The 11,717-nt window shown below is 56.0% G+C and overlaps 1 protein-coding gene across 1 annotated transcript; it reads left to right on the top strand.

Annotated features, from left to right (window-relative positions):
• Positions 1-2,738: 2,738 nt before the first annotated feature.
• Positions 2,739-10,129, top strand: Asf1b (anti-silencing function 1B histone chaperone). Its single transcript, XM_013034217.1, has 3 exons — positions 2,739-2,991; positions 8,137-8,252; positions 9,082-10,129. Exons 1-3 carry the CDS (start codon positions 2,883-2,885, stop codon positions 9,454-9,456), a joined length of 600 nt encoding a protein of 199 aa, XP_012889671.1. The 5' UTR covers positions 2,739-2,882; the 3' UTR covers positions 9,457-10,129.
• The last annotated feature ends 1,588 nt before the right edge of the window (positions 10,130-11,717 follow it).

Below are 11,717 nucleotides of genomic sequence, written 5' to 3'. Positions count from 1 at the left end.
AAAAAAAAAGAAAAAGAAAAAAGTTCAGAAACAGTATCCAGGCCCAAGTTCAAGCCCCAGGACCAGCAAAATAAAGCAAGCAGTATTTGGAAATAATTTAGAAATGAGAATGTCCCAATAATTCCTAAGTATGTTCAAAATTCCCAAGAAAATAAGCCAATTATAACGGTAGATCTTCTTTTAGCCAAATAATTATTTGGGGGGGCACTAGCATTAGAACTCCTGGGTTCACACAGGCTAGGCAAGTGTGCTATCCTTGAGTTGAACCCTTTAGTTTTTTTTTGCCAGTCCTGGGGCTTGAACTTAGGGCCTGAGTGCCGTCCCTGAGCCTCTTTATGCTCAAGGCTAGCATTCTACTATGTAAGCCACAGAGCCATAAGCTGCTTATATAGTAGTTTATCGGAATAGTTTATTGGAGGTAAGAGTATCACGAAGACTTTCCTGTCCAGGCTGGCTTCAAACCACGAACCTCATATCTCAGCCTCCTTAGTAGGTAGGATTACAGGTGTCAGACACTGGTGCCTAGCTCCCTTTAGTTTCTTTTTTTTTTTTTTTTGTCAGTGTGGGGCTTGAACTCTGGGCCTGGGCGCTGTCCTTCAGCTCTTCAGCTCAAAGCGAGCACTCTACCACTTGAGCTACAGCGCCACTTCTGGTTTTCTGGTGGTTTATTGGAGATAAGAGTCTTAGGGCTGGGAAGGTGGCTCAGTGGTACAGCACTTGCCTTGCATGGGTTCGATTCCTCAGCACCACATAAGAAGGAGTCTCACGGTCTCTCCTGCCTGGGCTGGCTTTGAACCGCAATCCTCAGATCTCAGCCTCCTGAGTAGCTAGGATTACAGGCGTGAGCCACCAGCGCCTGGCTCCTTTAGTTTTTTTTGAGATAGGGTCTTCTTATTTTTGTCGGTCATGGGGCTTAAACTCTGGACCTGAGCGCTGTCCCTGAGCTTCTTTTTGCTCAAGGTTAGTTCTCTACCACTTGAGCCACAGTGCCACTTCCAGTTTTCTCCTTGTTTACTAGAGATAAGAGTCTCATGGACTTTCCTGCCAGGGCTGGGTTTGAATTGTGATCTTCAGATCTCAGCCTCCTGAAGTTGCTAGGATTACAGGCATGAGGGTATTCTTGTGTAACCCAAAATGGCTTCCAACTTTTCTTTGTTCTGGTACTCCTGTCCAAATGGTGGGATTACAGGACAGTACCACTGTGCCTAGCTACAACCAAAAATATTTCTTCAGTACTGAGGACCTCTCATCTGCTCAGCTGGTTCTCTACCACTTAATCCACATTGCCTGCCACTCTAGGTCATCTGCTGAAGGTACAATCTCTTGGATTTTGGTGCCAGAACTGGCCTAGAACTGTGATCCTCCAGATCTCAACCCAAGTTAGCTAGACTTTTAAGCATGAGCTACTGTATTGGGTTCATTAGTATTTTCTTATGTTGACTGCACTCGGAAATCCAATCTTGGTTATATTGGATTAAATATGTCATTCGAGTTCATTTCATCTGTTCATCTTTTTGCATGTGTATGTGCTCACCCTGATCCTAGGAATTAATTCAGGGCCTGGGCCCTGTCCCTCAGCTCTTCAGTTCAAGGTGAGCGCTCTACCACTTGAGCCACAGCGCCACTTCTGGTTCATTGGAGTGAAGAGTCTTTGAACCGTGATCCTCAGATCTCAGCCTCCCCAGTAGCTGGGATTCCTTGCCACCGATGCTGTCTATCATTTCCCACCTTAATTTCATTTGCATTCTGTATACAGGAATGTTTTGTGGACATGGCACCTTGCTGATCATGGATTAAATGTTTTAAAATTTGATTTTTAAACTGCTGAGCTCTATTTTAAAAAGAGTGATTACTACAAACCATGCGATTCTGCGGCTTGAGTTCCATGGGTGTCGCGTGGTCGAGGCGGCCTGGGGAGGGGGAGGCGCGGGGCTGGTCCATGGGCAGAGCCAGGATTCGAACCCCTGTCTGGCCACTTCAACCCTCCCAGAGACCAGGCACCCCTGGGGCAGGAAGGGAGGGCTCAACTGTTCCTAACAGTCATAACGGTCACAACGTCCGACCGGGCCTCGCCTGCCACAAGCCCCTCGCAGAAGCTTCCAGAAATGCTTCCAGGCCTACAAGGACCCCCCCCCCTCAGGCCACAACGCCGGCGCCCTACTTCCGCTTCTTTTCGGCCAATCGTAAGCCAAGTCTTCCCCTTGCTCCCACCCTCCGAGCAACATGACCCAATTACTTTGCAGAAACCTGCCTTATCCCCGCCCCACTTCTCCCTGTCAATCACAGTGAGCGCAGGCAAGAACCTCCTTGCTTTCTTCAGTGAGCGCAGTGCGCCACCGTTTGGCTGTTGACGGCGCTGCCCTCTGCCTGAAGCGTCTTCCGGAAAGGAGCGATGAGGGGGGCGGGCCATGCCGGTTGCGGGGACAGTCAGAATTGGCTAAGAGGGGCGCCGCTCACTCTGACTCCACCCATCCACGCCCTCACTCTCGGAGTCGGAGACGTTAGGGATTGGCTCCGAACGTAGTGCACAGATAGTCCCGCCTTCCTCTCAGGACGCTGAGAGGGAGCTGCTCTCATTGGTGGCAGGCGTCCGGGCGCGCGCCGCTAGGCGCACGGGGATTGGTTGGCACAGCGAGAGCGCGCGCCGCCGGGCGGCGTTGGCGGTGATTGGCTGGCGGGTGGGGCCGACTATTTGAAGGCGGCGCGCGGAGGAGAAGCGCAGTGCGAGCCGGCGGCGGAGCGAGGAGGCTGAGGCGCCCGCGGGTCACGCCGGCCTTCCCGTTGTCCCGCGCCCCTTCCCCCTTCCCTCCCAGCCCCTCCCGCCGGGCCCGCCCCGACGCGCGCGGGACCCACCGCAGCTGCTCCCGTCAGCCGGCCAGGCGATGGCGAAGGTGTCGGTGCTGAACGTGGTGGTGCTGGAGAACCCGAGTCCTTTCCACAGCCCCTTCCGATTCGAGATCAGCTTTGAATGCAACGAGGCCCTGGCAGACGGTGAGGTAGACCCCGTGCGGAGACCCCGATCTTCCCTGCTGACCGCCCCGCTCCTCGGGCCTCTGCCGCGGACGAGCCCCCGTGTCCTCCTCCCGGGGACCCCCGGCCCCCATCTCCGCCCACTCCGTCCCTTCCCGCGCCCGCCCCGACCTCCCCATGCAGGAGCTCTCTGGCACCCCGTGAGTGTGTGCGCGTGTGCGTGTGAACACGCAGTTCCTGGGACTTGAACTCAGGGCCAGTGAGGGTTTTGTGGTTTTTTTTTTTTGGCTCCAGGCTGGCGCTCTACCATTTGAGCCGCAGCTCCACTTCCGGCATTTGGCTGGTGAGTGGGCCACCAGAGTCTCTCACACTTCCCTACCGGGGCTGGCTTCGAACCGCCATCCTCAGGTCTCAGCCTCTAATCTTGGCACCCCGCAGAATCCTTCCACGACACCCCTCCGTCCCTCCCCACTCTCCTCTCCTTGGCTCCCACCCAGGGTCCCCAGGCCCTCGGGGTGCCCCACCTCCTTTTTTCTCCAGCTCGCTGCTTTCCCGGGTGGAAGCTGCCCCCCCCGGCCCCGCTTTGCTGTACCTCCCTGGGCAGGGCTGGGTATTTGGTCCCCCACCTCGTGTTGGTGCGCGCCGCCAGCCCGGGCCGTGCGCTCGGGTCGAGGGGTGGCCCGGCCGGGCTGCAGGTCCCTCCGGACTCCTGACGGCTGTCATTGAACAGCCCGCGATCTCGGATGGCCTCGGAGGGGGTCGCACCGAGTGTGGGCCGTGGGTGTGGAACCTGCTGGAAGGCAGCTTCCCACAGCCGGCGACGGCCGCCGTGGGGCGTGTGTCCCCCTCATCCGGACCGGAGGAAGGTGGCCGGCTGTCACCGGTGAGGTGACACGGAGCCACAGAGAGGGACCTGTCCAGGAAAGGGCCGGCCACGCACCGGGGCGCCCCCGCCCCGCTGGGGGTGTTAGGCCGGCTCTCGGGGTGGGGGGGGCGGGGAGACTCGGCGCCGGGGGCGTGGCCTCGCGGGGCGTGGCCTCGCGGGGCGTGGCTTGTGGGGAAGTGGGTGCCATTTGGAGGAGCCCGAGCTGCCAGCGACGTGTGCGCTGGGCCCGGGCCAGCCCGGCGGCCTCTCCCCCGGCTCGACTCCTGTTTCAATTAGGGAGCCTCCTAGTGACTAACTATAGAAGAAGCCGGGTCAAATCCTTTCTGGAACGAGGCGGGGCGTAAATAAATAAATAAAGGGTAGCGTGACTGCTGCGGAGTAAGACTTAGTTTAGGAGGCAGGAGGGGACAGCAGGAGCTAATAGATTCAGGGATTCACAGTTCCCACTGGGCGGACGATCCGGTTTCCATCAGCCTGTGTGCTTCTGGCGGTTAAACACAGTTGCACTGAGAGGCCGTTGCATGGCCATTGCCCATTCGGTATTCCTTTTTTTTGCCGGGGGGGGGTCCAGTCGTGGGGCTTGAACTCTGGGTCTGGGCGCTGCCCCCCAGCTCTTCAGCTCAAGGCTAGCGCTCTACCACTTGAGCCACAGTGCCACTTCCGGCTTTTTTCTTATTTCTTATGTGGTGCTGAGGAATCGAACCCAGGGCCTCAAGCATGCAAGGCAAGCGCTCTACCACTGAGCCACCTTCCCAGCCCATCCTTTTTTTTTTTTTTTTTTGCCGGTCCTAGGGCTTGAACTCAGGGCCTGGGCGCTGTCCCTGAGCTTCTTTTGCTCAAGGCTAGCACTCTACCACTTGAGCCACAGCACCATTTCCGGCTTTTTCTGTGTATGTGGTTCTGAGGAATGGAACCCAGGGCTTCATGTATGCTAGGCAAGCACTCTACCACTAAGCCACATTCCCAGCCCCTGGTATTCCTTCTAGAATGCCGGGAGGAGGGAAGGCCACAGGGACACTGCCAGGCTTGCCCTCCGTTAATGGAGAGGCCTATGTCACAGTGTCACTAGATCTGATGTTGAGTTCTGAGTTCAGGGCCTTTCTCATGTCTGAGAGGTCTGGAAAAGAAAGGTTTTGGTCTTGGTGCTGGGGATCAAATGTAGGGCCACACACGAGCCAAGCCCACATTCTGCTAGGGAGCTCACCCCAGCTACTCATCCACTGCTTCACCATGTAGAAATGACCACAGGTGCTATTGCCCAATAAGGACATTCAATAGGTAGAAAAAGGGTTGGGAAGGTGGCTCAGCTGTAGAGTGCTTTCCTTGCATGCATGAGGCGCTAGGTTCAATTCCTCAGCACTACATAAGCAGAAAAAGCTGGAAGTGGTGCTGTGGCCCAAGTGGTAGAGTGCTCACCTTAGCTGAAGAGTTGAGGGACAGTGCCCAGGCCCAGAGTTTAAGCCCACAAGCGACAAAAAATAAGTAAATAAATAAATACTAAGCTGAACACAAGAGCTCATTCCTGCAATCCAAGCTGCTGAGGCAGCAGAAACCTGGAGAACTCAGGTTCTAAGCCAGCCTGGCAGAAAAGTCAGATTGTCTCTGGCAAGAAGCTGGACTAGAGGCATGGCTCAAAGGTAAAAGCTGTGAGCAGGAGGTCCTGAGTTTATCTATGATGTGCAGAAAGAAATGTTTGGCATGGTAGTGCATGCCTGTAATTCTGGCACTCGGCTTCTTTGCTTGGCTGGTGGTCTACCAGTTGATCCACACGTCCAGTCCTGGCTTTTTACTGGTTATTTTGGAGATGGAATCTCATCAATTTTTCTGCTAGGGCTAGCTTCAAACCAAGATCCTCCAAGTCTCTGCCTCCTGAGTAACTAGGATTACAGGTGTGAGGCATCAGTGCCTGGCTGGCTTCTCAGATTTTTTTGTTGTTGTTTGTGGGGCCTGAACTCTGGGCCTGGGCGCTGTCCCTCAGCTCTTCAGCTCAAGGCTAGCGCTCTACCACTTGAGCCACAGCGCCACTTCCAGCTTTTTTCTTTTTGCTTATGTGGTGCTGAGGAATCGAACCCAGGGCCTCAGGCATTCAAGGCAAAGCACTCTACTACTGAGCCACCCTCCCAGCTCTCCAGCTTTTTCTATTTATGGGGTGCTAAGGAATCGAGCCCAGGGCCTGGCCTCATGCATGCAAGGCAAGCACTCTACCACTGAGCCACCTTCCCAGCTCCTGTGCTTAGCTTTCGTGTGTGTGTGTGTGTGTGTGTGTGTGTGTGTGTGTGCGCGTGCATGTGTGCGTGTGCGCGTGCATGCGTGCGTGTGTGCGTGTGCGTGTGTGTGCGCGCGCACGCGTTTGCAGCAACACTGCTTGTGGATGAGACTCGAAGGAGTGAGTGTTGCTTTAGCCAAATTCTGCTGTTCTTTCAACAACGCTGATCCTACTTAGGTCACTTTCTTTTCCTTCTTCTAGTACTGTGGCCAGAACTCAGGGCTTCACTCACTGGGCCTTGAGTTACTCATCCATCCAGCCCAGCTGTTCGCTGTTGAGCTGGAGATGGAATGAAACACGATCCTCCAGATCTCAGACTCCTCAGTGGGAGAGGAGAACAGGCATGAGCACCCAGCCTGACTTGTCCATTTTGTGTGTGTATGTGGCTTGACATTAAGGGCCTGGGTGCTGTCCTTGAGCACTTGTAGCTCAATGCTCGTGTTCACCACTTGAGCCAAAATTCTACTTCTGGCCTGGACTTTCCTACTTCAGCTGGCTTTTGAATCATGGTCCTCAGATCTCAGCCTCGTGAGTAGCTAGGATGACAGATATGACCACCCACTCCTGGCTGCATTTGTTAAAAGTAGTGATAAGCCTGGAGTTGGGGCTTATCCTACTTACTTGAAAGGCAGATCTTAGGGGATCTCAGTTCAAGGCCACCCTTGAAAATAAAAAACCTTGAGATCCAGGCACATGCCTTTCATTCTTGTCCATAGCTGGGGGTGTCACGAGTCACCCTGGACCCCATCTTAGCAACACAGAAAAAAGCAACTATAAAGCAGGATACTGGTAGCTTACACCTGTTATCCTAAACTCAGAGGAGGCTGAGATCTAAAGATTGTGGCTCAAAGCCAGCCCCGGCAGGATAGTCTGTGGGACTTAACTCCAATGAACCACCAGAAAACCAGAAGTGGTGCTGTGGCTCAAGTGGTAAAACACTAGCATTAAGCTGAAGAGTTCAGGGACAGGGCCTAGACCTGGAGTTCAAGCCCCACAACCTTGGGGGGATGTGGGGAAATGACTATAAATCCGTCAAGTTCCCTGCTGGAGCTTGAACCCCAGGGCACCCCGTGCTCACCTGAGTGAGCCCTGGAAGGGTGTGGGTGAAACCGCAGAGGGACAGGAAGTGGGTGTATCGAGGAAGGGCTGGGCTCAGGTGACAGCCGCCGAGGCCAGGCCGGGCTTGGATGCGCGCTGCGGCCCAGCGTCCAGGAGCTGCTTCCTGTGAAAATCGCAGCTTGTGAAACTCGCCCAGCTGCCGGCCCGAGGGTTGTGTCATTTCAAAGAATCTAAAATAAGTTCCAGGTCCCCTGCCAAGCGCCCCTGCACTCGAATGACCTTGCCTCTGATACACTTGGACCTCGGCAGGCAGCCACAGCACCCGGGGGCCAGCGGGGCTGTGCTGCGCGTGGAGCTCCCTCCCTGGTGGCATGCAGGGGTTTGGGGGTGCCACGGGCATATACTGATGACCCCTTTACCCAGGTGTCTACAAGTAGACATGACTTGGGGCTTGGCCAGACACACCTGGGGGGGTAGCCGCCGCCTCCCTCCCCACAGCCTTGATTTCCCCCTCCTGCCCTTTGGAACCTGCACCCCACCCCCCACCCAATGATGGTTCCATGGCACCAAGTCGCTGTGTGTGAAAGTGGATGCCACTCCCTACCCCCCCCCGCGCCCCCAGATGCCCGCCTGCTGCCTCCTGCCCGCAGAAGACATCACATGGCTCTTGATTCAGACTCTGCCATACGATTCCCCCTCCCCAGCCGCTGAGATCCCCGTGCCTCCCCCCCCCCCCAAGGTCGCTCGGTCCAGCCAGGCTCATGGCAGCTGTGTCCCCACCATGAGTGGGGCTCCATCTCTGCCCTAGTTCAGGCTGGGAAGGGGCCAGCACCCATTGCCCAGCCAACCCCCATCCAGCTGGAAGAATCTTCCAGAACCCTTTAGAAAGACCCTCAGCTGTCTCGCTGCTCAGCTATTTATTTCCATTGCTTAACTCCGCCCTGTGCTTTTGCAGACCTGGAGTGGAAACTCATTTATGTGGGCTCAGCAGAAAGTGAGGCATTTGATCAGATTCTGGACTCCGTCCTAGTGGGCCCCGTGCCTGCCGGGAGGCACATGTTTGTGTTTCAGGTAAGAGAAGTGCGGCCTGGGCCATACTGTTGCGTATCTATTTGTTGTTCATTTGATGGGATGCTGAGCTGGAGCCTGGCCTCTGGTGTAATCTGGCTTCCCTTCCTGCCTAGCCACGCCCCCATCCTTGAACCATTCTTTGTCCGAAAGTGTGTGGTTCAGCTTCTAGCTGGGCGCCGGTGGCTCACGCCTGTCATCCCAGCTACTCAGGAGGCTGAGATCTGAGGATCACGGTTCAAAGCCAGCCCCAGCAGGAAAGTCCATGAGAGTCTTTATCTCCAATAAACTACTGAGAAATGGCTCTGTGGCTCAAGTAGGTAGGGCATAGCCTGGAGCAAAAAGCCCAGGACTGGCCGAGTTCGAGCTAGCCTGGGCTACATAACGAAACCATGTCTGAAAAGAAAAAGAAATGGCATTGTGTCTGACGAAGGCCCCGCGCTGTCCTTTGCATTCATCTCATCTCACACCAGTGCACCCTGAATCTGTCTGTCTTCTGCTTCTGGGTTGAGGTCCTTGCCCCTTTCCAGAATAATGCATGCCCAGCCTCCCCTCCCGTCCTTCTGTCACACTGAGACCAAACGTGTGTGTGGGGGGGTCCACTCTCAGCCTCACCTGCTGTTCCCTGAGCCTCCGCACCCCCTCCCATGTTGCCATGCCTTCGTGTTGAGCGCGTCCTCTGCGCCCCAGGCGCCCGGCCTGCAGCCCTCTCCTGGTCCTCTAGGGAGTCAGTTATAACCAAGCACCCTTTCTACCCTGGCAATCCCCTGGGAATCTGCGCGGTGACACTGGGGTGCCACCTGATGCTGAGACTCAGGCTGTGTCCCCCCAGGCTGACGCCCCCAACCCGTCCCTCATCCCTGAGACGGACGCGGTGGGTGTGACCGTCGTCCTCATCACCTGCACGTACCACGGCCAGGAGTTTATCCGCGTGGGCTACTACGTCAACAACGAGTACCCGAACCCCGAGCTGCGGGAGAACCCGCCCTCCAAGCCCGACTTCTCCCAGCTCCAGCGTAACATCCTGGCCTCGAATCCCCGGGTGACACGCTTCCACATCAACTGGGAAAACACAGACAGGCTGGAGGCCCCCGACAGCCAGGACCCCAGCGTGGCCTTCAGTCTGGGCTGCGCACCCGTCAAGGGCCTGGGCCTCCCCGCCTGTACCCCCGGCCTGCTCCCGGAGAACTCCATGGATTGCCTCTGACTTGGAGCCAGGTCCAGCTGTGTTCTGCCAGGGCTGTGGCCCAGCTCATTCGCTTCCTGCCTGCCACAGTTGGGCAGGCTGGTCAGGAGGGCAGCAGGCCCCATTGGAGCTGAGCCAGAAGAAAGAATGGGACTCTGCTCTCTTCCGGCCTGGTCTGCCCTCTAAACGGCGGCACAGACTTCCGGCAGGCCATGCCTTCGTGGTTCGCTCTTTCTCACTCGTGATGTTTTTCTTTTGTACACCTCAAAGCCACTTGCAGGCCGTGGCACCCCTCAGCTCCTGGGACCCCAGTGACCCCCGGGCTCTTCCCACAGGCCATTTGCCTCCCGGCTGGCTGGGGCATTTCCCACAGCCTCTCATGCCCCCTTCCCCAAGTTTCTGATTGGGTTCCCCACCCCCACCCTGCCTGATACACAGCTCTCTGCGTTGCAGCCTGGGGTGCATGCAGAAGCTGCTTTCTAATATCCTGGGCTGCAGTTTCCCTGGGGACTGAGCTGGGGAGGTAGTTTATCTGGAGGGTTTCCTGTGCCCCCCCCCATGCCCATCTGGAGACCACAGCATCTCCTAGTACCCTGGTCCCTTCGCTGTTCCCTGAACCCTGTTTGAGAGTGCAGTTTTCTATTTTGATACCAGAAGTGTTTTGGTTGGTCTGCAATAAAAAGCACTTCACGAACCTTGCCTGTTGCTATTTTCTCTGTGGTGGGCCAAGTGGCCAGGTCTGGGGTGGCCTGTGGTCCCCTGGGATTTCTCTGTGGTGGGCCAAGTGGCCAGGTTTGGGGGTGACCTGTGGTCCCCTGGGACAGCCAGCCACCTCCCCCCCCTTCTGCTCCCAAATGGTTGTTTCCCTCATGGACAGCAGGAAGGGTTTCTGAAAATATAAGCAAACCAGCTGCTCAGCAGACAGATCACTATCAGTGATTTTTCAGACTTTGACCTTGACCACAGGAAGAGAGTAACATGACAATCCGAGCACACACACATTTGTGCTCCGCACCTTGGGGTTTCGTTTTGTTTTAAAGTTTGATACCAGCACTGGGACTCGAAGGCAGGATCTGGGCACTGTTCCAGCTCAAGGCTGGTGCTCTACCATTTGAGCCACAGTTCTACATCTGGTCTTTTGGTTATTAGTTGCAAATAAAAATCTCATGGAAGCCGGTGCCACCTGTAATCCTAGCAACTTAGGAGGCTGAGGTCTGAGGATCACGGTTCAAGGCCAGCCTGGGCAGGAAAGTCCATGAGGCTTTTTTTTTTTTGGGGTCCAGTCATGGGGCCTGAACTCTGGGCCTGGGCGCTGTCCCTCAGCTCTTCAGCTCAAGGCTAGCACTCTACCACTTGAGCCACAGCACCACTTCTGGCTTTTTTCTTTTTGCTTATGTGGTGCTGAGGAATTGAACCCAGGGTCTCATGCATGCAAGGCAAGCGCTCTACCACTGAGCCACCTTCCCAGCCCCAGTCCATGAGACTCTGATCTCCAATAAACCACTAGAAAACCAGAAGTGATGCTGTGGCTCAAGTGGTAGAGCGCTAGCCTTGAGCTGAAGAGCTGAGGGACAGCGCCCAGGCCCAGAGTTCAAGCCCCACGACCGACCAAAAAAAAAAAATCTCATGGACTTACTGTGCAGCCTGGCTTCAAACCATGATCCTCAGATCTCGGCCTCCTGAGTAGCAAGTTTTTCTTTCTTTTTTGGTGGGGGGCAACAGGTTTTGATAAGTAACCCTCCTCCTGCCTCAATCTCCTGAGCGCTGCGATTACAGGTGTCCACTCCCAGCTCAACCTTTTCTTTTTGATGCTGTGATGAGAACTGAACCCAAGGCCTGGTGCCTGGCCACCGAGCTACCTAAATCCTCAGCCTGGGGGTCTGGTCCTGTGTCCCCAGCTTCACCCACCTAACACTAGCAGCGCGCCTTCTTCCTGCTCGCTGAGATAGTCTCAACTACCTCCAGACAGTGCTGAATGTGTGCCTGGAGTGGGGGGGGGCGCAGGGGAGCATCCCCTGCACAGACGGGGTGCTGAGGGTCCGTGGCCTCCGAGCTACAAGCCGGCACAGTGCCTTTGCCTGGCGCTGCACGAGCGTCCGGAGCGGGGGGCTGGGTCCTCGGTCCGAGCCCTGCCGCCGCCCACCTCCGCAGGCAGCTGTGGCTCGAGCGCTAAAGCACCAGCCTTGAGCAACAAAGCCCAGACACCGTGCGCGGGCCCGAGTTCAAGCCCCAGAGCCGGCACCAAAACTACACATAAAAAGCTCCCTGAAGGAAGGTGGGGG

This window comes from Dipodomys ordii, unplaced genomic scaffold (assembly GCF_000151885.1).
Source record: "Dipodomys ordii isolate 6190 unplaced genomic scaffold, Dord_2.0 Scaffold184, whole genome shotgun sequence".
NCBI lineage: Eukaryota > Metazoa > Chordata > Mammalia > Rodentia > Heteromyidae > Dipodomys > Dipodomys ordii.
Note: the sequence above shows the minus strand (reverse complement) of the source record. Positions and strands in the feature narration are given on the sequence as shown.